The sequence below is a fragment of the Stegodyphus dumicola genome, chromosome 5 (genome assembly GCF_044657685.1).
Source record: "Stegodyphus dumicola isolate Sdum_Otavi_A_Nest chromosome 5, ASM4465768v1".
Lineage (NCBI taxonomy): Eukaryota > Metazoa > Arthropoda > Arachnida > Araneae > Eresidae > Stegodyphus > Stegodyphus dumicola.
In genome coordinates, this window is record NC_140772.1 from 82,960,982 (window position 1) to 82,983,980 (window position 22,999).

Sequence of the window (22,999 nt, forward strand, 5' to 3'; positions counted from 1 at the left end):
GTTTTCCCTTTCAGATGCGTTTTGCATTGAATTGAGCTTACCGTTCTTAGTAGCTTGAAATGTAACAACTCATTGTACTCTGTGATACTGAGAAGGAGCCGTACGGGTATTTTCGTGGAATGTTTTCAGAACTGTAAAGTGTTTCTTTTGGTAAAAATAAATTTTATAACGATATCATCGGTTCTGTATGCATTCAATTCATTACAAACTCGTACGCATGCAACAGTATTTTCATACAATACGGTTATAAAGACAATTAAGGTTTTCGAAGCAGCGTATATTAAAAATCAACGATGCCCAAATCAGAATTCGAGCAACGGATCTTCCATTTATTAGGTATATGGGGTAACCATTACAGCGTAAGAGCACGTATGGGAAAAGCTACAATTCCTTATACGTGTACAGATCCTTCAGTGAAATTACATTAAGAAAAGGGACACAGAAAACAAAAACGATAATAGGGGTAAAAATTTGGTTTTCGTATATCTCTTTTAATAAAAAAGTTTAACTAAATAATGAAAGTGAATGAATGCCACTGAAATTAAAAATCACACTTGAGAAGGATATCTCTTTTATAAGTGAAATGGCACAACTTGAAATAGGTTTTATACAAACAAAATAAACTACAGATAATGAATTTTAACATCACATAATATCAGTTTCTCAATATATATATATATATATATATATATAATTCAAACGTCAATTTTAAATAAATTATATAACCTTTACTTGACTAGACTTGCAGTTGGAACGCATTAAATCAAATTTGTGTTGTAAATAAAGTTCATCGGTGGGATGAAAATAGTTCAAAGAGAGCAATTCGAAATATAACATAACAGCATATATAAATCCTAAAATACAAGATTTTTATACATTTCAGTAAATAGGTATATTATATATATGTACATACACATATGCAGAATGTAATTCTTCTGAATTAAGAACTCTTGAAAATTATATATATTTCCTGTTACTCTTGCATGAAATAACTTCATAGACCTGGAGAATTTAAGATTACTCAAATTAAACAAATTACAATCTCAGTGACAGTGGAATTTCTCTCTTTCTTTCTTTTTTTTTTTTTTTTTTTTCTTCTCTTTTTATAAATTTATAACATATAATATTTTAATATTTCTTCTTGTTAAAAAACTTACTGGACTTCGAATCAAAGACAAAATTAAACCTGTTTAGAAATTTATGTATATTTCAAGTTAAGTAATCAGTAACTTTAATGTTACTGAAGATTTGAACTTATTACTTCACTTTTCTTCTGAATACTTCATTCGCTGGTATATATAATATTTACTGGCTGTTTGACTGTTAAAAATTGTTCGTAAATCAGACACAGTTTAGTAATTTAAGTTAAGCTTGATAAAAACATTTCTCACGAAAGAGGGAAAAAAATATTCGAAGTATGATATTTAAATACAAATTATTTGTCGCACTTCGTATTTAAGTACGAAATTTAAATTCGAAGTATGGTATTTCAGTCGAATACAGTATTAGAAGTCTTCTTTCAGTAAAACATTTTGTATTTGAAATATTAATAAGATTTTCATTTTAGTAAATGTAACCTGAGCTAATTATAATCGTCTGAATTAAGTTTGAATAAGAACACTTAACTATACTCCCAAATTATCAGAGACAATTTTAATTTATTTGTGTTAATTTAAAAATGTATTTTTGTTAATTTAATTTAACAATTATCCTACTGACTGAGAAGTACAAGATTTAAGTTTTTGTCACTCTATTAAAATTCACTCAAAACTCACTATTTGAAAATTTCTGAAATACTCGATCTTTATTTTAAGCCTGTCACACTGAAAGAAATATTTTATTTTAATCATTTTTGTTTCTCAGCTCAGTTTATTTATCAAGTGAAAATTAAAATTTTAGCAAGCTTCGTTTCGAATCTGTCAAAATAAAGTATACACAACATTAATTGTAATTAATTAAATTCTCGCACAAAATTTCAATGTTCATGAAATTAAGCTTGCCATACTGAAATGATGATTTCTTTGTCAATATACATAGGTTATTACGGGAAATTTTATTTTTTGATTTCCGATCTTAACCAGATCTATGATGTTAAATAAAATATATCAATTTTTATGCTGCTTGAAACATATCACAAAGGAGTCTCTCGATGGGCACAGATCCAATGGTCTTTCGAAAGAAAACTTCTTCAATGACCGCAGCACTGACTTTTCTGGCGAGTGATAAGATAAGCAATAATTTTCCAAATCTCACTTTAGATGGCGGCTGTTTTGTCAAAACGTACTCATGCAACATGAGTTGAGTTTGGTCCTGAAGGTGTTCTACCTGAAGAGGATCCCTCAACCCATTTGCTTCTGAAATGAAATACTTACTTCAGTATATGGCAATATTATTAAACTCAACAAGTCATAGAGAAAATGCGATAGACAGACGACTTAAGTTATGTAGGCATTAAATAGATAAACAAATGTAAGTTGAGAAAAGTTGAATTGAGCTTCATTTAATTCTTTTATATGTCGGTAAAATAAAAGCACATAAATCAAGCTTCATTTAGTTCTTTTATATGTCGGTAAAAATAAAAGCATGTATTAGAAATTTATTTTGAACAAATAACGTGTTCTGGTGCTTTCCTTGCTTACCTGTAAATAATTGAGTGAATAAGATTTAGAATTGTACAGGATGACTGATACGATTTCAAGTGACTTCATTCTTTAGATTTGCAATACTTTAAACTATAGCTCTTTAAATTTACAACAAGATTTTCATTTGGTTTATTAACGGGCATCAAACTAAACCCTACTTACATAGCAGTGCTCGGTCCCTCATGAAGGTTGCTTTTTATATGTTACAAGCTGATTTTCGTAAGGAAGCAAACATATTCATGCTGGTGCATGGTTATTAGGAAGACCTGAGACTTTTCAAACAGAACCGACTTGTATCTTTATGCACCGTTATTATTGCACCAGTTTTATTAGAGTGGGGTAATTAATTCTTTGTCCAATTACTCAGTAAACAGAGACTCAAAATCAAGTAATTAATAAATTAAATATCACCTGGTCTAAATAGCACCAACGCTTTAAGACAAGAAAACTCTGTATGATCCACTTGCTGTGCCATTAATTGTGACATCACGGTCTTCATTTGATGCAATTGAATAGCTACTAAAGAACGTTTGTCTGGAGGTGCAAACCCGGCAAAAGATAGAAAACCTAAAACAAAAAATAATATAGTTTAAATTATTTTAAAAAATTTATCCGACTATATGTTTGTTTTGATAAATAACATACTGGGTCACCTTTGAGTGGTTTAGTTTGTTTAATTACCGCAAAGCACTCGAGGGCTATCTGCTTAAGGGAGGCGATGTCCCCGTGGAGAACTTTCTAACGGAAGCTGGCTCGTATACACATTGCTCATGGAGAAAACTACGAAAGCGCCCATGAACTAGCCCGTTCGTCGGATTTCGAGACCCGGACCGAACTACCAGTGTTCAGCGACTTTACCGCTCGGCTGATGGTGGGCCGGTGTCATGAAAGGACCCAAGTGTCTGTTTCTTAACTTTTTGTTTTTAAAGGATATTTTTGAAAATAAAATCTCATGTAGGGCTTGAGAATCGACACATTTGAGTGGATTGGCGTTTTAAAAGTAAGAAGAAAAGCCATACTCCCAAGACTAATTGGAAAGAACATGTCTTTCATTTAGTATGGAATATTGATTTGTTTTGATAGTTTATCATTTGCATTTCTTTGAAAAAAGGGAAATAGAAATTACTTAATCAGTTTTTTAAATGTTATTTTAATAAAACTAACGAAACTCTGTATTTAAAAAAGGGGCAAATAAATTCATTTTGAGCAATTTAAAGGAGGGGGGAAGAGCAAAGAAAAGTAAGGATTATGCATTTTTAAGTTTGTGTAAACAAAGTTATTTTTAAAAGAATTTAGGTTGCATATACTTTTAAGTAAAAATTTCTAATATAACATTGTAATATCAAGGATAGACTTATAAGATATGGTTTTCTTAGAGAAGCACATACAATTAAATCAGAACTCTAAAAAGACAGCTAGTGACTTTTCACTGTGTCTTATAAATACCACAGAGACAGGGAAAGGGTGTAAAGGACCTTTTTATTAATCCAAATAAAGTTTAAAAGGCGGCACCAACTCGTGCTTACAAAAGCCAGCACTTTTGGCTTAAACCAAAGATAACTGGTAAACAAAAATTAACGAAGTTTAAATATAGGAAAGGCTTCACAGTATAATTAGCGCGCAAAACTGCTCTGGCCGAAGTTGGCGTAAACAAGCCTATGGCAAGAATAACTCAACGCCTCAGAATTCTAATCGGTGGAATCAAAGTTAGCAACGTGGCCTTCAAGCAGGCAGAACACGCTCTGATTTCACTCTCTTAAACCTTCCTTCAAGTACTTCCTTCTTTTACCTAACCTGAAGATCGCAAGTGCTGGAAATTTACACTCTGGCAGGGAAATGAAACAAGATTTGATATGAAAGTAGCTTAACTTAAAATAACTGGTTAGAAATTTACCATGAGACCTTATAGACGAACAGTAAAATTGTGTTGCAAAGCATAATATAGAATTAGTAAAGTGTTTCAAATTTCTGCATTCTGAAATTAGTAAATGTATCGTAATTTTGTCTTAAGTGAAAATATGTTATACATTTTAAGTTTCTTTCATTAGAAGTGTGCACTTCAATCAATACACACCACCAATTTTTAAACGTTTGTAATTTATATGGTTAAGGAAAATTAAAAATCATGAAAATCATTAATATACAAAAAATATTGCATAAGTACACGTAATTTTGGTTTTCAAAGCGAAATCATTAATAGTGATAAATTATGTTATATTCAGAATAGGTAATAGAAAATGAAATTCCATTGGAGAACCTATGCGGAAGGGGGCATAATTGTACCATATTTGGGGGTTTTGAAATCCGGAAACAAATTTAGAAACTTTACCTTTTGCTTTTAAATGCCGAAGGGTATTTAAAATGGTCTGATTAGAGCTTCTGATAGATTTATTGTTAATGTGAGATTTTGATTTATTTGTTCAACAAAGAAATAGTGTTGCTTAGTAAAAAAAAACAAAATTAATTAAAAAATTTTTCAGTTATTGCACTTTACCAAACACTTTTTGAACGCGGATGGCTATTTACATTTTTCACTTTTTGTTCGTAAAACGAACACTGTCTTTGGATTTCTTTGGGTAAGGGAAAATATGTTTTTATGTAAGTTTTGATAAGTGAAAAAAAAATGTGTGCAAAGTAAATTTTTCGAAGTAGAAAATATCTGTACTTCAGGAATTAGCAAATGGCTGGAATCAATACAGTGCTAAAAATATCAATAGATAATGTTTTGGGAAAGATACTTTACGAAAGAACACATGAACAAATGAAAATATTCATATTTTGTTATAAAACTGATACCAGTAAATAACTGTTCCCATGGGAAATAACAGAATATACATACTATTCTGTTATTTTGGAAAGGGGAAAGACTGGTTCTGGTGTTTTGTTTGCGTGTCTGTAAATAATGACTGAATAAGCGTTAAATTTACAGAGGACGTTTACTAATTTTTAGAACGATTTCGGGGCCGTTTAATTAGTGTTTAAAATGCAAAGAGTATTTTTTTTTTTAAATGTTAAAATTTTTTTTTAAATGTTCGATATGACAGATTTTTTTCTGAACTATAAGTCTGCATCGTGATTTCCATGAGAGAAGGGCTTTTAATAAAATTTCCAAGATATTTATTGATTTCCTGTCCTCTTCCACTACTTTCCAGAGTCCATCAATGGTGGTGACTTTGCGCTTAGAAAGAGATTTTTTTCAAGAGACAAAATCGATAGGTGAAAGGTCAGGCAATAGTCATAGATGAAATTCCAAGGGACTTTGCAGGAATACGTTGAAAAAGTATATAGGGGGTCTATAAACCTTTTCAAAGGATAAATTTAAAAGCAGCAGATGATGCTTCTCATTTCAAATAATAAGCTGTAACCAGAAATTTGTATTCCAAGACATTTGCTTTTCTAAAATTTTTTATCGAAATCGTTCTAAAATGTGTAAACACCATAGCTGCATTTTCTAAATTTACAAGACATGAAATTACAACTCTTTAAATTTACAGTAAAGTTTTCATTTACTTTGCTAATGAGCAGCAAAAGAAAACTCTACTTGCATAGCAGTGTTCGGACCTTCAATGAAGGCAGCTTTTTATAAGTTTAAAACTGAAGATGTGCAATATAAAAAAACCATTACAATGTTAAGAAATGTAGATTATATTATCCAGAAACTTGTTTTATGTTAAAAGTGCTTAATATTAAATGAATAGTTGCTTACTCTGTAAGCCTATTGTAATTTTACATGACATTTGTTACTTTTCATAACAGCATTTTGTTTCTTTAGTCCAAAGGGCTGATTCGCCCAGAAGGGCTATTAATTTATTTTGGCGTTTTACGTTGATTCACTATAAACGATAAATCACTTTTTAAATTTTTACCACCAAATATTAGAGCCCTGTATTATATTTAAAGAAACTGAATAATGAAGAATCTGGTATTTTTTTCACTAATCACTTAATATCATTATTAAAGTATAATCGTGGAATTTAAATTCATGCATATTAAATTAAAGGTTTTTTTTAATTTAATTTATTTATTTATTTATTTATTTATTTTGTTGTTGTTGTTTTGTTTAACTACAACAGTTTCCCTTTGCTGCCATTATGTATCATGAAATTTTATCACTCTTAGAAGTTCCTAAAATATCACAGAAATCCGAGTTCCCCCCCCCCTCCAAGCAGCAAAGAATCTTTGAGGCAGTGTCTCAAAGATATTTTCCATGTTTAATTCATTCCTACACATGTTGTAAACTTTTATACTTTTGAAATTCAATTTGATAAAGGTAGAACTTGAATGGATGATTTTAGGTAAATCTTTCGTAAACAATTACCTTCCTGCAATGGGAATCCCCACTGGGCAGCGCTCAGCACGAACACATCACTCCAAGCCTCCTCTAACAAGATCGCCTGATCTCGAAAACCTAACTGTAGAAAAGATGGGATTCCTCTCATCCAACGTATTGAAAAAAACAACAGTTTGGCGGCTGCTTCATATATTGTGTCCAATGGATTTGGTGGAAAGGGACCTAAGAATGTGGTTGGCAAGCCATTCGGTGCTGCAATGTTGCCAATGGGACCACATCTAGGATGCTCTATAGTAACATAGGCTGATCTAGAAATGCTATCTGAGGGAGGAACATTGCTTCTATAAACTGGAGTGGTAGCAGGAAGGTGGACAGTAGAAGTGGGACTGGTGCGTGGCTGTGCCGCAGGAGACGAATTTCTGGAATCGTCGCTGGAGGCGCAATCTTCGCTGGATGGTTTTTTTATTTGAGATGGACTTGCAGGCTTTATATCTGAAAATATGAGTAAATCAGATAGATTTATAGAGGCCATTTTGCTAAAATATAATGTATACTCAAAAGAAAATCTAGATAGATTAAAATATCGTTTTCCCATCTAAAGTTACAACTACTCGAAAAATGAAAGGTGGAAAGCGGTAGAAAAATCGAAACTAAAAAGTAGTGTAAATATATTTTTATTATTCATTTATTATATTTACGAACTATTGCACATATGAGTATCTGTATGCATTCTATAATAAATCTAATATAATCTCTTACAGAAGCCATTTTCACTTGATAAAAAATATAATTAAATTTCTATTGCGAGTTAAATACCTAATATCTGCTTTGTAATCATTAGCACGCATCATTTTAGGTTAAATTAATACTTTTAATTGCTATTCTGCATTTAAATTGTATTTTATATGATTAAAATTGAATTACATATCAATACTGTTATGGAATGAGCAAATGTGAAGTGATAAAATTTGAATAAAAATAATCACTTTATATAAAATAAAATATGCAATACTATGAAAAAAAGTCAAGTCCAAAGAATAGTATAAGCGTTGCATCTCCGTATAATTTTATTCTAGAAATTTATGTCTGAGGAAATCATGTCTTGATACGCTTTAAATCCTTTTTGGCTGATTTTATGGTCATTTTTACAATTATTTTAATAAATTTCAATAATGAATCAATTTCGATTCAAATTAACATTCCTTTCTTATTCACGCTAAAACTGCATTATATATATGGGTCGATCAAACAATTTTCTTTACACACGATATCTGACAAAAGTTAAAAAGCATTGCAGTTCATAATGGTTAAAGTAATTTTCACGCACACACAATGTTGTTTATTACTTTGCTACGTAAAGGGAGCCGACTGTGGGCGGCTCTGGTGTAACATGGTGTTTCCTATTGACGACATTGATCGAAAATTATTGAAAAGTATTTGCCAGAGTAACGAAAATTAAATTGAATGTAGACAGAACTATCTATAATTACCCTCAATCATTACTTCAACTGAAATACATTATATTTGCTTCATCAACCTACGCTGACACCCGAAGAGTTGTAAACATGCAACATGCATTGAAGTTCTGTTCTGTTAAGCTGTAAATGGGCATGTATAATAAATAGGACTAAACAGCAATAACTACAAAGTGTTTTCATTGCCACCCTTATTATCTTTTCACAGCAGTCTTTAAACCAATAGAGTTACTCCAAACATTGAAAAAAAAAAAAAAAAAAAATTGTACAACCTTTTTTTCCGGAAACATAACTTATTTTTATTTTTTACGTGAAGCAGATATTCATAAATTTGACACAAATGTTCGAAGGAATATAACAAACAATACTTAAAGATTTCACTCTTCATCAGTATATAAAAGTTATTTAATAAATACATTCAAATAATTATCACTGAGTTACGAACATTCCTTAAGCTCGATACAAAATTTTGGAATGCTAGCTGTCACACAATGAAGACGTCAATGATACAATTATTTTTAAAATTTAGTCAATACATTTCTGTTAAAAGCATGTATTTTTTGTAATAACAATTTAAGTGCAATTAATATAGGTAATATTTTCGATCTAATTTTGAATCATCTTTAAAAGAAAAGAAAATTTCTATTCAGCAGTGGAGGAAGATACACGTTTTAGTTTCTTAAGACTATACATGCATTCATTTATAGGCATCATTTAATAAGTAAAGATTGAAAGTATTTCACTAATGAAAAGATGAAAATAGAGCGGAAAATAAAAAATACTGCCTCCTGTTGAAAATGTTCACCATGTAACATACTACAAGGAAGAGGAAGAATTGTGTTACATATAATCTTGCATTCCGAAACAGTATGATTACGTACTATTCAGTCGAATTTGAATTGTGAAAGATTTTAGTTTACTCAATTTACTAGTTTTAAAAAGCAGTATACTCTTACGTGCAGTTTATAATAAAATTGATCAAATTTAACTTTTGTAAGATAAATTAATACTGTTTGATTTAATATTAAGTCTGTAGCAGAATTTGGTTCAAAAAGTAATTTCTTTAGAATGCATTGGCTCAAGAAGAGTAAGACCAGTTTAAGAAGATTATTTTCTAAAATTTACAGCTTTAAGAACAAAGCGCATCTGAAAAATATGCGACTTACCACATACTGGCCTTCCGTGGTCAGGAATTATTTCGTCTTCAGATCTTCGATAGGATGCAGGCCCATTCATGTTAATACCAGAGCTCATGTGGTGTAGTAATGGGGTGTTCGTAGGTGCTAGCCTTCTGATATCCCCTACTTCGGATCCGCAGAAAGGACCGACACTCAAAGGTACGCTATTTATTACTGTAGCATGTTGGCCTGCAGGTCGTAAATGGTTCGCCCCAACGTAACATTGAGTTGCTTCAGATGAACTGCTGACTAATCTTGATCGACGCCTCGGCTGCGAACGAGAAGCACGTTCATGTTGCACAGCTGTGTAAAGAATTATTTCTTTCATTTTCGTTTCCCCCAAAAAAACATATTTGTAACTAACAGTTCTTCTATAAAGCAGTTAAATTTCTTATTAATAATTAAAATTTTATAAAAATTAATTTAAAGAAATTTAAAAAATATTTTTTGTAATATCTTTAAATTCAAGAAAGGCAATCATTTTGCTAATTTAAAAATAAGTAGTTACCGAGTCTGCATAATAAACGGCAAACTGTTTGTTAAGCGAATGATCAAATTTTAGAACAGTGCAATTCTGTTTGGAATAAAAGCTGTTAAAAGCTTTTAGAAAATTGTAGTTTGTAATGTTGTTACCTGATGTTTTAAAATTATATACAATGCTTCTGCACTTATACAGTATTTGTTCTTTCCTTTTATGTAATTTTCAAGAAATTTTAATCTATTCATTACAAATTAAATATTCTATACTGAAGTTTATGTTTTCATTTATCAGAAGTTTGACAGGAGATTATTTTAAGAACTGTTCTGATGTGATACGATGGCTCACTGAAAAGGACATTAGTTGTGAAATAAAAATGCGTCATGAAACAAAATATACATGAAATATTTATCGTACTACTTGAAACAATGAAAAAAAAAATTTTTTTTTTTTTTTTTTTTTTTTTTTTTTTTTTTTTAACGTGTCATGATATTTTATTACATTTTAGAAAATGGAGTTTGCAGTTACAGTGGCATTTCTTAATAAATTTAAAAAGCACGATTAAACTGTTTTCATATATTACGTAGATTAAATTTTTCTTTGAATGTCTTTGATTTGTCTTTTGAAAGAAAAACTGTAGCTATTAAGAATTTGATGCAATTGAATCACTTTAAAGTAATAAAGAATATGGTAAAACTGCCAGTATTCAGAATAAAATCATATATATAAAAGAAAATCAATTAAAACAAAGCGCATACTACAGCGAAGAAAATGTAACAAATACAATAAACTTGTAAAATAAAACATGCAAGATAAACCTAACCATTTAAAAGGAAAGCACTAGAAGAAAAAGAAACAAGTTGATGAAGACGGAAATGATGAAGCTATTTTTTATTTAGATTTGGCTGGCGAAGACTTTGAAAATAATTATAACTTGTTGTTATTGTAATTAATCTCACTTGGCTGACAGTAACATCAGAACAAGACCTCGAAATTTATCGTGGCAAGGAGTGCAAGACTGCGTCCGACGTTGGCAAGAGCCTTGAACATCATACAGGTGACAGTACCCTCTTCCTCTACCATCAATCTCTCGAAAAGACTTAAGGCTTGCCGCATATTTAGAGTGCCCCCCATGCCGCACAGACACTGTACATTTACAAACATCCATGCCTTCTCCGGGATTCGATCCCGAGCCTTTCGGTAAGGCAGTCAGCGTCGCTAACCACTGTCCCGGTTGGGAGGTTATTATAAATTTATGACGCTAATAATGACGATGATGATGAGACGAGAAATGAAATAAAACTAGTACATGATTGCAATTCATGCATAGCAAATGGAATTATTTCATCTTTTTAATTCGGATGATGGAACAATATTCATATGACCATTCATCGGATCCCTGCGTAAATAAAGTTGTTATACAGTCTGAGAGAATATCAAGACAAAGAACTTCGCTTGCATCTTAAGGATTATGCAATTAAATGTACACACACACATATATACCGGCTGTCTTAAAATCGATTGACAGTTTTCAAAAATATATATTAGGAAAATGATTAAGGTTAAAAAAGCAGTTCTTGCAGCAAATTCATGTGAAAAGCCATAAATTTTTCCTTTTATAGTTCCTGGTTTTAGTTAAAAAACTCCCGACAAGTGGCACTGCAGATACTAAACCCATAAATCAAAGAAAAATAATTGAAAATCACATTAATTTTTTTCTAAATTTTAATGAATGAAAATTACATTACAATATTTTCGAAATGTCGACCATCAGTTGCAATCGGATGTCGTAATCGGAGGACGAAATTAATAGACATTTTCTGTAAAGTGGCCAGTGAAATGACTGCACATTCTTCACTGATTATTTCTTCAAATTTCTAATGTGTTCGGGGATTTTCTCCGGTGCACTGCCTCCTTCAAGTGACTTCAAAGGAAGAAATCGCACGGTCTGGTGAATACGGTGGCCATTCTATTCACTTTCCCGTGAAGTGAATAAAATAATTAAAACAATTGCATGGCTATCAAAATACTCCTCTAAGAAACTGAAAACTGCAGCAGTCCAGTGAGGCCTCGGACCATCTTGCATGAAATAGGATGTCGCGGGTGATTCGACCAAATGTCTTCAGTGGCCACAAAATCGTGCAAAATTTGAAAATATCATTCTGAAGTTATTGTATTACGAAAAAAAAAAAAAAAAAAAGGTCCAGTTTTTAACTCTTCTGGAAGCAGCTGTCCATATAATCAGTTTTTTGAGCATAGACTGATTGTGGAACACACAAACATGAGGGTTCACAGTTCCCAAAATTCGCCAGTTTTTTTATTGACGAATCCATTGACATGGATTCATCTGAAAAACATATAGAATTCACATCAATATTCCCACTATCAACCATGTCCAGAATTTCATTCGCAAAAATGTTGCTTTTCTCTACGTATACGTTCTGAAGCGATTGCTGTGTTTGAACTGTGTACGGGAACAAGGCCAGTTGTACGGGAATTCAATGTACGGGAACTTACGCATTATCTTATGCTCCGCCGTTTTGCTCAATTTGGCATGCGGCTGCAGTTTTTCGGACTGATTTTCTAGGGCAGCGTGCAATTGTTTCCTCTACAACCTGTACATTGTACAATTACATGCGTTGTTTCTGTGTTTATGGAATATTTTATCCGTAATTAAGCGAAGTTTCTAAGAAATTTGATTCATTTTCTGCTTCTTACAGTTCTTATGCTCAAATGTATTATGCTGTTATGTTCTTATGCTCAAATGTATTATGCTGTTATGTTCTTATGCTCAAATGTATTATGCTGTTATGTTCTTATGCTCAAATGTATTATGCTGTTATGTTCTTATGTTCTTATGCTCAAATGTATTATGCTGTTATGCTCTTATGTTCTTATGCTCAAGTGTATTATGCTGTTATGCTCTTATGTTCTTATGTTCAAAGTTAATGATTACATAACTGACTGCCTTCCTTTATAATTTCCGTCTTACTGACCGGATATACTTGTTATGGTAAAAATCTTAGGTTTTATCACTAAAACCTAGCTTTTACCAAAGTGGCGATATTAAAGTCCGAAAAGTATGTTTTAATATGATTCCCTTTCGGCGTTTTACTAAGCCTTTGCGGTAAAAAGTAGGAGTTACCAATACCTTTCAGTAAAACCCCGAAACGAGGGATTACTTGTGATAAGATTTTCCATTTGCAGATATATAGTACACAGTGTGTCCCAAATAGTTAAGACACACTTTATTTTTTTTTTAATTGATAATATAAATTGTAATAGTGATCAAAATAAGGTATGACTTAAGATTATATCGATGGAACTGCCTTACAATTACTTTTCAAAGAGCGACCAGAAATAAAAATTTAAAAAAATGCCACATTTATGACATTTCACAAATTAGATCAAATGTGAAAAATCTGAACAATTCTTTCGACAACTACTGAAGCGATTTCAATAATTTGTAAAAGTAATTATGGCAATAGTTAAAAAAATTAACAGAAAAAAATATTTAATTTAAAAAATAAGAAAAATGTAGTATGTTTTTCTTTACTACTATTACTACTTTAATACTTCTTAGTACCTGTTTACAACAAGACTGATTGTTATGGCATTTTGAATTACAAAGTAAATCTGCTGATTTGCACAAACAGATCAGTTGATTTGCGCAAACACATCTTCGTGGTACATTTCTTTGAACAGTTGAATTTTCTGAGTCCTTGTCCTCGAACTAAAGAAAGTTTTCTTACTAATTCACGTTCACTTATTTCTTCTGCACCAACTTCTTCGATGTTTAAAAAATCTTCTTTGTAAAAGGTAAACTGGTTTCTTGTGTACAACGATTTTAATTAAAAAAAACTTAGTGCCAAGAATATAAAACTCGTCATCTTTAATATCTGTAATAACGGCTATTACTGATTTTGGATCCATTTTCGATCTATCCATATAAGGTACTATTATTTTCACGTTTTTTGTCCGAGAATGACAGTTTTAGCAGACGTCATCTTTTTTGTCTGCTTTTCAAGACCTTCCTTAGCTGTTTCTAGAAACAATTTCACATTCTGAACTTTGTTGATAACCTCGCACTTTGTGTCAGAGCATACATCTAGTTCTTTTTTCAATTTCAACTTCAGTATCTACTTCCATTGTTATGTATGATTCTTTTCACATTTATTATTATTATTATCTTGCGAATCTAAATCAAATGTTGATTCGAGATTTTGTTAATAGTTATAATTTTTTTTTCACACATAATTTTAATGGTATGCTTTGTTTTTCATTGCTTGAACAAATTTTAATCCTTCCGACTATTTTGTCTTATTTGTTGACAACACGCTCTCAAAGTCTTGGTTCGCCCGTTCGACAGAACCTTGCTATTGACTGTGTCACGATTTACCGTGAACTATTTTTATATCACCCCACATTTCATATAAACTGTTTACAATCTGGTTGAAAAATTTCCTCCCATTGTCGGAATGGAGAATGTACGGGACTCCTCATGGAGGTAGGAAGTAAGATGGAGTCGCCCTAAACAAGTTTCTCCGTACCCTGCTCTGAAGCACCGGCGATCCCTACATGGTGACCAAAACATTGGGTCATTTACCATTGAGTTCTATGGGATTTGACGCGTTCGGGTGTAAATATTTTGTAATTACGTCGCAAATATACATATAAATGTATATATTTTCTTTTTCTACAACACTTCAGAGTCCTAAGTATGTGAAAAACAACATATTTTTAAACAACATTTAATTCTGAACGGAATTAAATGCTATACTTTTCACAGGACAGTTTTCTCAGAATGGTTTAATTTGAATGAAATATTTTCACAAGTTTTCGTTAATTACATTAGAAAAAAAAATTAAGGTAATTCGATTTTATTCGGTTAAGGTACAAAAATTAAGATAAAAGTTTATTGTATTATTAATATTAAAATTATGCATTATTTCTTTTCTATTTATAGAGCTTCTTCCTAAAATACTTTCTTAAATATGACATGATTTTTTGGCTTCTTTAAATCGAAAAATGTAAGTCAATTTATAATTAATGCTCTATTCGGTTCATTTTAAATTAGAGAATTATTAGGAATTAAATAGTATTTGACTTTCTCTGAACATTTCTGAAAGGGAATAAAATAAGTTTTTTTTTTTTTTTTTTTTTTTTTTTTTTTTTTAAGTATTATTTAAAACTTGTAACTGAGTTATTATAAAATGTAAAGGGAATAATTCTTTTAATTATACTTATCAGATTTTTTTTTTTACCCTTCATTTCAACAATACATATTCCAAAACTCTTTATTACGTTCTTAAGTGCGCAGCTCATAGCATTTGCTTTACAATACCTTTTAACATATTGCTTTCCAATACGAACAATTCTTGCTTAAATAGTTTTATAACGTATTTGTCAACAGGATTTCAATTTATGTTTACAATTCAATATTAAGGTTATTATATATTTAGATAACATTTATAATCATTATAAATTAGATACATTTAATCATTAGATTTCTTCACGGTACTTTCACAGTTGTTTATAAGTGAATAAATTCTTCATTTCAAATAGATTTATAAATAATTTAATGAATATTTAAGTATTTTGTCAAAGGCAGATACATGCTTTTTGCAAGCACATGCATAAATACCCATACATATTTCCTATTTATCATTTCCGGCATGCGCAAATCTTTAATTTCTGTGCATTCACTATATTTTTCGTGTAAAGTAATTTACACTAATTTAGCATACACCCGAAAGTTTTACATAAAAAATATATATGAATATAATTTGAATGAAAATTATAAGTATTATTTTTAATACCCACTCAAAGGTCAGTTTTTCTTCAAAATTCCTCCACGATGGCATCTCTCTCTTAGGTATTTATCTCTCTCTTTCCCTTGCATGCGTTACTCTATTTAATAAAAACTTAATCTGACCTATGTGCCTAATTACAAATATTTTAACATACATAATTTTATATTTACATTTAGCCATCAAGTTTCAAACTTTTCAAATCTTCTAGAAAATAAATTTTGGCAGATCTCTTTTAGCAATTTTCTTAAAATCTATATTTTTGTAGTGCAACAGCTTAGAATTTTATAAAACAAATTCATAATCAAAATCGCTGTTGTTAGTTATCGAAAAATAACCAAGATGTGATTTTTGCGTAAATGTCAGTAAACTATACAAATTGCTATTAGCCATCACACTATGAATGTTTCTTTCATGCGAGAGTGTCCCTTTTTCGATTTCTATAGAACTGTCGTGTGTCGAAATACTATCAGAATCTTGTCAAGCGAGCTTCTGAATGTAAACAATGAACACCCCGTCTGGTGACCCAAGCTTCAAAGCAGTGCTTCACTTCTAGCGCGGAATGGCCCCTCCTCCCTTTCCTACCTCCATGGGACTCCTATAGTTGTGAAAATATCCATAAGGTGATATGCTACTTAATGAGCTCTTTTACTATGTGAAGACTTCAGAGTAAGGTGAATTTTATAAGATGATACGCTAAAATGAATTTCATATCACGATCAGGATTATAATGCATATCTATTCAGTCGACGTGGCATTGAGAATTTATTTTGGTAAGCACAACTGGTTTGATTACAATCTCCTTTTTTATAGATCTTTTGTTTTTTCTGATATAGTTCGTCTCAAATACATATGTGTTCTTGTACCATGGCCAACTGCGGAATGAGCGTCGTGTATGACGTTGAAGACTTCATCAACTGTAACATAATATAGGATTTCTGCTTTTTCTACAGATAATGGTTCTATAAGTTTGTCCTCTCTTCCAATATTTAGAATATCACAATGTTTTAACCTTCTGCAATCAGCTGCATGTTTTCCCTTCATACATTTTGCTTCATTCACTTCATTTCCTTTCAACAAAATAAACAACGCAAAGTATGTTAAAATGGAAACAAAACTGCTTTTACTTTAGATCGTCGCCGCTTACACTTATTTGAATTCTTTCGATGCTAGACTTCAAATGGCTCAAATAAGGAGGTGCAGGAACAGAAGAGTGTTCGCGACGAAATTTGTGAGCGCAGGCTTATTTAAGTCGATTTAAGTCCCTGGGTCCGTGCTTTTAACGAAAGGCGTTGGTACTGTTATGTTTTAGTGCAAATTATTGGTAAAAGGCCGAAATGGAATCATATTAAGGCATACTTCGGACTTTTACCAAACCACTTTGATAAAAGCTAGGTTTTACCGGTAAAACCTAGGATTTACCAAACTTCAGGCTTTTACAGTAATATACTGTTGCTTTGTGAATTCATTTCTTGTTTGTAAAGACACTAACTTGCAGACGTAATATTTATAAAATAAAGTTTGAGACAAATTTGTTCATCAATATAGCCTTTGCTAGAAACTACAGTTATGTACAAAGAAAGCAAGAATGAAACACCGTCCAAACTCTCAGCTATCAGATTCCTTGTCCAATACGTAAAGTAATGATCTGAATTAAACATTTGATGAAGAATATTTCAGTTGAAGTTTAACAAACCAGCTTCGTCAAACTGTTTCAACAAATCAGCTTCACGTGAAGCTGATTTGTTGAAACAGACATAAATGTTTAGACATAAATGTTTAGACATAAATGTTTAGACATAAATGTTGTAAAATTCTAATTTCATTTCTAAAGAAAGAATGTGAAAGGAGACTTGACTGGAGAAAAGAAAAACAACTTTGCGTGAAATTTAGTTTACCTTCATTAGCTAAAAGTTCTTCCAAAATCATTCGCACAGACATCTTTCGACACTCATCACACATTTTTTTTTTTTTTTTTTTTTGCTTTTTATGAAGGAACTTGAAATAAGAGAGAAATGAAGGAAAAATTAAACCCGTCCCCGCCCTTAGCCCTCTCAGAAAGTTAAAACGTGAACATGTAAAAAAAGAGCCTTTTTGATTGTCATGTGTTCTAGCTTATTATGTGAATGATTTAAATCAGCATTTCTCAAACTTTTTTCAAGTGGAGACAACTTTTATAGATTATAATGTTCTGGGAACCTTTTTATTCTTATCCCCCTTCGAAAGCAATTTTTGTTATCGTATATTACTACTAGTATACTCATTTTAAAAATATTATTAATTAAAATTGATTTAATTTCATACTGATATGAAGTAATTAATTTAAGAGAAAAAATTCGTATTTGTTTTTAATAATTCAAGGCTAATAGAGTTTCGGTCTTATTAACCAAATATTAAATAAATGTTGGCACTTACAATTAACGAGATGGGTAAGACTGCTGATCCTTCCATAGCTGTTCCATATTTGGATGCAAGTTGGTAAGCTTATGTCTGAGACTGGCACATACCTCTAGTCGATTTCAGCACTATGTTTTTATTTAAGTTAGTGATGAAAAACTTTTCTCACATAGATGTATTTAAACAAACATAATTATCATTTTTAAAGCAAAATCTGAGTTCTTTTTATTTATTTCTTTGGCAATGAGCTCATTGGGGCGAGATGTGTAGAGAAGCGATGGTGAGAAGCATCACAATCATAATGCTTTAAATCCCTTTTTGCTTTTTTTACTGCCAATGCTAGAGTGGAAGTCTATAGGTAGGGTAGCTGGTGATATATTTGATAAAATGCCTATCTTCGGAGGAAACGTTTTAGATAATTGCCATGTGTAATTTGTTCAGCTATAGTTTGACAGTCTTCTACAACCCTTGATAAAGTGGTACAGGCAGTTAATTTAAATTTTACGTTTTTGTCTGTTTTGGAAATTTGGAAGAGCTACAAAGACAATCACTGAGGACTACTTGTGAACATTTTTTGAAAAGCTGGTTTAAATTTTCTCAGACAATATAGACATTTGATAAACTGCCCTAAACTTTCGTGCTCCATCAGACTTAAAGTCAAACATACCTATAAACATTGCATTAAGCAAGAGTTAGACAATATTTGGGCCCCCTTCCTCTAAAAATGAAAATATTCGCTTCTTTAATTTATGGAAAAATTGCATTTGTTTAGAGTTTTAGTAAAAATAAAAAGAAACAAAAATGTAGTCATAGTAAGGTTCTTAAATTTGTATTTATATACATCAAATTCAGTTTAGTTAGGTCAAAGAAATTACTCGCAGTTCTCGCCAAATGCAAAACAGAAAAAGTACACTGCTGGCCATTAAAATTGCAACACCAGGAAGGAATGAACTGACGAACGTCAAAATCACTTGAAAGGAAGAAAAGGTTGGGATATGCAAATGACTAGTATTTCAGCGCATTTAGATGACGCAGGAGAGAGGAATTGCAATATGAAACAATGCACAAAAAAAAAAAAAAAAAAAAAAGCTGTGTAATAGATTTTTCATTCGAAAAGCCTTTGTAAGGTCGGAGTTAGCTCAGAATATCGAAAAAAAGAAATGCTTACCAGCAAGTGTCAGAATTCGATAGAGGCAAGATCGTTGCCTATCGAGAGTGTGAATTATCTTTCCGTGATATTGCCCGTTGCACTGGTCGACATCAAACCACTGTCATACGAATAGCGAATCGGTGTGTTGTGACGGTTATACTGAATGGCATGCAGCATCTCAACAACCTCCCATGACTAACGCCCGAGAGGACAGACATTTTGTGAGGTTACCCATGCAAAAACGTACAACCACATCACGGATCATTAGTCAGGAAATGAGCAGTTTTCATCACTCCCAGTATCCACTCATACGGTGCGTCGACGTTTGCAGCAGTGCAAAATCGTGGTAAACGACTACCATTACTTCGGCTTTCCTTGACAATTGAGCGCAGAGAGAGATGGCGACTCTGATGTGCCAGATTACAAAGCTGGATACAGGAGTGGCACAATGTCGTCTTTTCAAACGAGTCCCGGTTCTACGTGCAGTATTCGGATTGCCGTATATGGGTCTGGAGGCTTCAAGGAGACTGCACGTCGCCTGCTTGCATTCGATATCGGCATAGGGGCTCTGCGCCTGGTGTGATGGTGTGGGCAACCATTGGGTACACGACACGCACATCTCTAGTTCGAATCGATGGTAATTTGAAAGCAGATCAATACATTTTTGACAGCTTACGTCCAGTGGCCTATCTTCGATGCCTGCCAAACGCCATCTTCCATCAAGGTTGCACGTCGTGTTAACCTTTCTCGATACACAAGGTATTCAATTGTTGTCCTAGCCTGCGCGATCTCCAGATCTGTTACCCATTGAAAACATCTGGTCATACCCATATTAAGTCATAGACTGGAGAGACTGGCCTGCCATCCCTCTCCAGCAAATACCGTTGATGAAATGGGGCATAGACTTGAAGCAGCAGGGAATGCGTTACCCGTTTCTGTCATCCGAGCCCAGTTTGACTCCATGCCTAACCGGGTAAAGACCGTGTTAGCTGCTAGGGGTGGCTGCTGTTTCTACTAATTTCGCAACCCTATAAACCCCCAAACTGTTTAAAAATTTAATAATTTTTGTTTCATGCCATACTGCTTATGCACAATAAATATCTTTTTTATATTTGCTTTCCTTCATGGTGTTGCCAGCAGTGTATTTGCATTTCTATGTCTCATCTGACCCACCAGCGACCGAGCTGCAAAGTTGATGAACAATGGTAGTTCAGTCTGGGGTTCGAATGCCTGAGAACGGGCTAGCTGCATGAGCGCTTTCGTGGTTTTCCCCATGTGTAATATGTATACGAGCTACTTTCCCTTAGAAAGTACTCCACGAACAGGTAACACTCGAGTTTTCTCATAATCAACTAAACCAAACCAACCTACATATCAACTGCATTTTTCAAATCATGCCGCAGTAAACTGTGATAACCGCTGTGTGAAATTCTGCAATCAGCCATTCTGGTTTTATTACTGGGGGGAGGGGGAAGAGTGATATATCGTAAAATGATTAGGCAATATTTAAACACAAGATTTTCTGATTACCAGCCTGGAAGAAGGTGATCAGTGGCTTGCCCATCGTTCTTCTGTTATTATTTAATAGAATTTTTTACAGAATTATTTCAAAAATTTATAATATTAGAACCCAGTAATTAGCCAAACATCATAAAGAAACGCAGTACAATATTGGAAGGAGAAGTCCCCCCACACCTCCGTTGGAGGATGTTTTTTATAAGTTTCCTTAATGCAGTTGAATGCAACTATTTAACTGTATTAAAGACATACTATTTAAATATGTAACTATTACTAAAATTAGATGCTTGATTACATTATCAGTAAGTTAATGTCGACCTAATGTATTGAATAAGAGTCATACTCGTATATCAGGTAACTTGAACTTGCAAATGGAAGTATATGAAAATATTCCCAAAGAACGAAGAACTTGCAAATATCCCAATGCAATAAGAAACTTCATAAAAACCCAAAAGAAAAATGAAAACTCTATTAGTTTTGTTTTTCAGTGAGGAACTAATAGCACGTCGGCTGAAATCAACGGAAAGAAGGACGACACTTTGAAGCATATAGACCCAAATTAAAAATTAATTAGTTACAAATCTGTCAGTTTACAAGTAATAATTTAACTATAAAACTATATAGTTTTTCATTATTTTTTATGCAGATATTCCAGTCATAAAATTTTTCACAAATTACATGAAACAAAAAATTAAGTTCATTGGTCACCTTTAAAAAACAGATATTGATCAAAAGCCAAAAAAAAAAAAAAAAAAAAAAAAAGTTTAGTTTATAAAACAAGAAAAGTAAATAATAAAATGATAATGAGAGAGTAAAAAATTAATATCAAGCAGAGGCGACTGGAAAAAACACGAGTTTCTAATTTTCTGAAAGCATATGATGTTAGATGCATGAATGAACACCTATGCTCTGGAAGAGATGCACTACTAGTTGAAAAGATCTAGTCCCGTTAATTAAGGCCTCGTAATGTTAAGACCGAAGATAGAAGTGAAAATAAATAGAAGTGAATAAAAATTCTGTTTTGAAATACCCCTTAGCAAAAATTTTCAGACTAATCGAGCTACAAAACAGAGCTCTATTAGCTTCTATAATAATTTTTCGTACGGGATGGAGAGTTCAGAGTTCAGTTTATGAAAACAACTCCAATGTGATTTCAGCTCTTGAATAGTAATTTAAAAATTAACGTGCCTGATGAAAGAGATGATATATATTACAGCCGCGATTATTAAAAAAAAAAAAAAAAAAAAAAAAAGACTTGATTTCAGAAGACTAATTTTCAGAGGAATACTTTATTGCTTTGCCATTTACTTCTAAATTTTGTTTTTCAACTAATCGGAAAAATAATTAGTTTTCTAGAATGGCTTAAAAAAAAAAAAAAAAAAAAAAAAAAAAATCTGATTCAGTGATCTTTGAGCTGTGAAAACCGGATAACTATTAACCGTTTTCAAATTATCACATCTTATGAAAAGGAAATGCTACATATACTTTATTAATTAATTAAGGTAAGAAGGTGGTGAATTTATCATTTTTAATAGATGTGCCTGACTTTAGTCACTGAATGCATCATCAATTTTTTTTTTTTTTTTTTTTTTTTTTATTTTAACACATTTCTCCTATATTTATTTCAAAATGCTCAACATTTCAAAGTATGTGCACAGCAGCTGCAAAAAATTTAATTTTAGCACAAGATATGGATTCGCTTTTCTCCGGAGCTAAATATTTTCCCTAAATATGGCGCAGGAGGGCAGGAATCTTTATCCAAGTGGAAAATAACAAATACGAAACCCGAATCCTGGAAATGAAAGTACACCGCTCTGATCTCCTGGTTGCCAAAAAAGATAACACAAGAAAAAAATCAGAAAATTCTGTGGCGCCATCTAGTGGTCACTAGTTGAATACAAAAATTAATGTGTCTCAAATTCATTATATTTATTTCATTATCATTTCAGCTGATAAATTCATTTTAGATAGAACAACAGAGAGGGAGGGCCTATTTCAAAGAAATATGTGCAAATATTAAACAAATAACATACAATTTAAAAGATTTGAGAACTGCTTTG

General features: G+C 32.0%; 1 protein-coding gene across 3 annotated transcripts in view; it reads right to left on the reverse strand.

Moving 5' to 3' along the window:
- Nucleotides 1–276: 276 nt before the first annotated feature.
- Nucleotides 277–22,999, reverse strand: part of LOC118189551 (photoreceptor-specific nuclear receptor-like) — a 125,515-nt gene continuing 102,792 nt past the window's right edge. For all 3 annotated transcript variants that reach the window (XM_035360172.2, XM_085816810.1, XM_085816811.1), the window contains 4 exons: nucleotides 9,575–9,889; nucleotides 6,961–7,425; nucleotides 3,054–3,209; nucleotides 277–2,354 (listed from right to left, as the gene is read on the reverse strand). In XM_035360172.2, coding sequence (XP_035216063.1) covers nucleotides 2,113–2,354; nucleotides 3,054–3,209; nucleotides 6,961–7,425; nucleotides 9,575–9,889 — 1,178 coding nt within the window. In that variant the 3' untranslated portion in view covers nucleotides 277–2,112. The remainder of the gene's footprint in view (nucleotides 2,355–3,053; nucleotides 3,210–6,960; nucleotides 7,426–9,574; nucleotides 9,890–22,999) is intronic.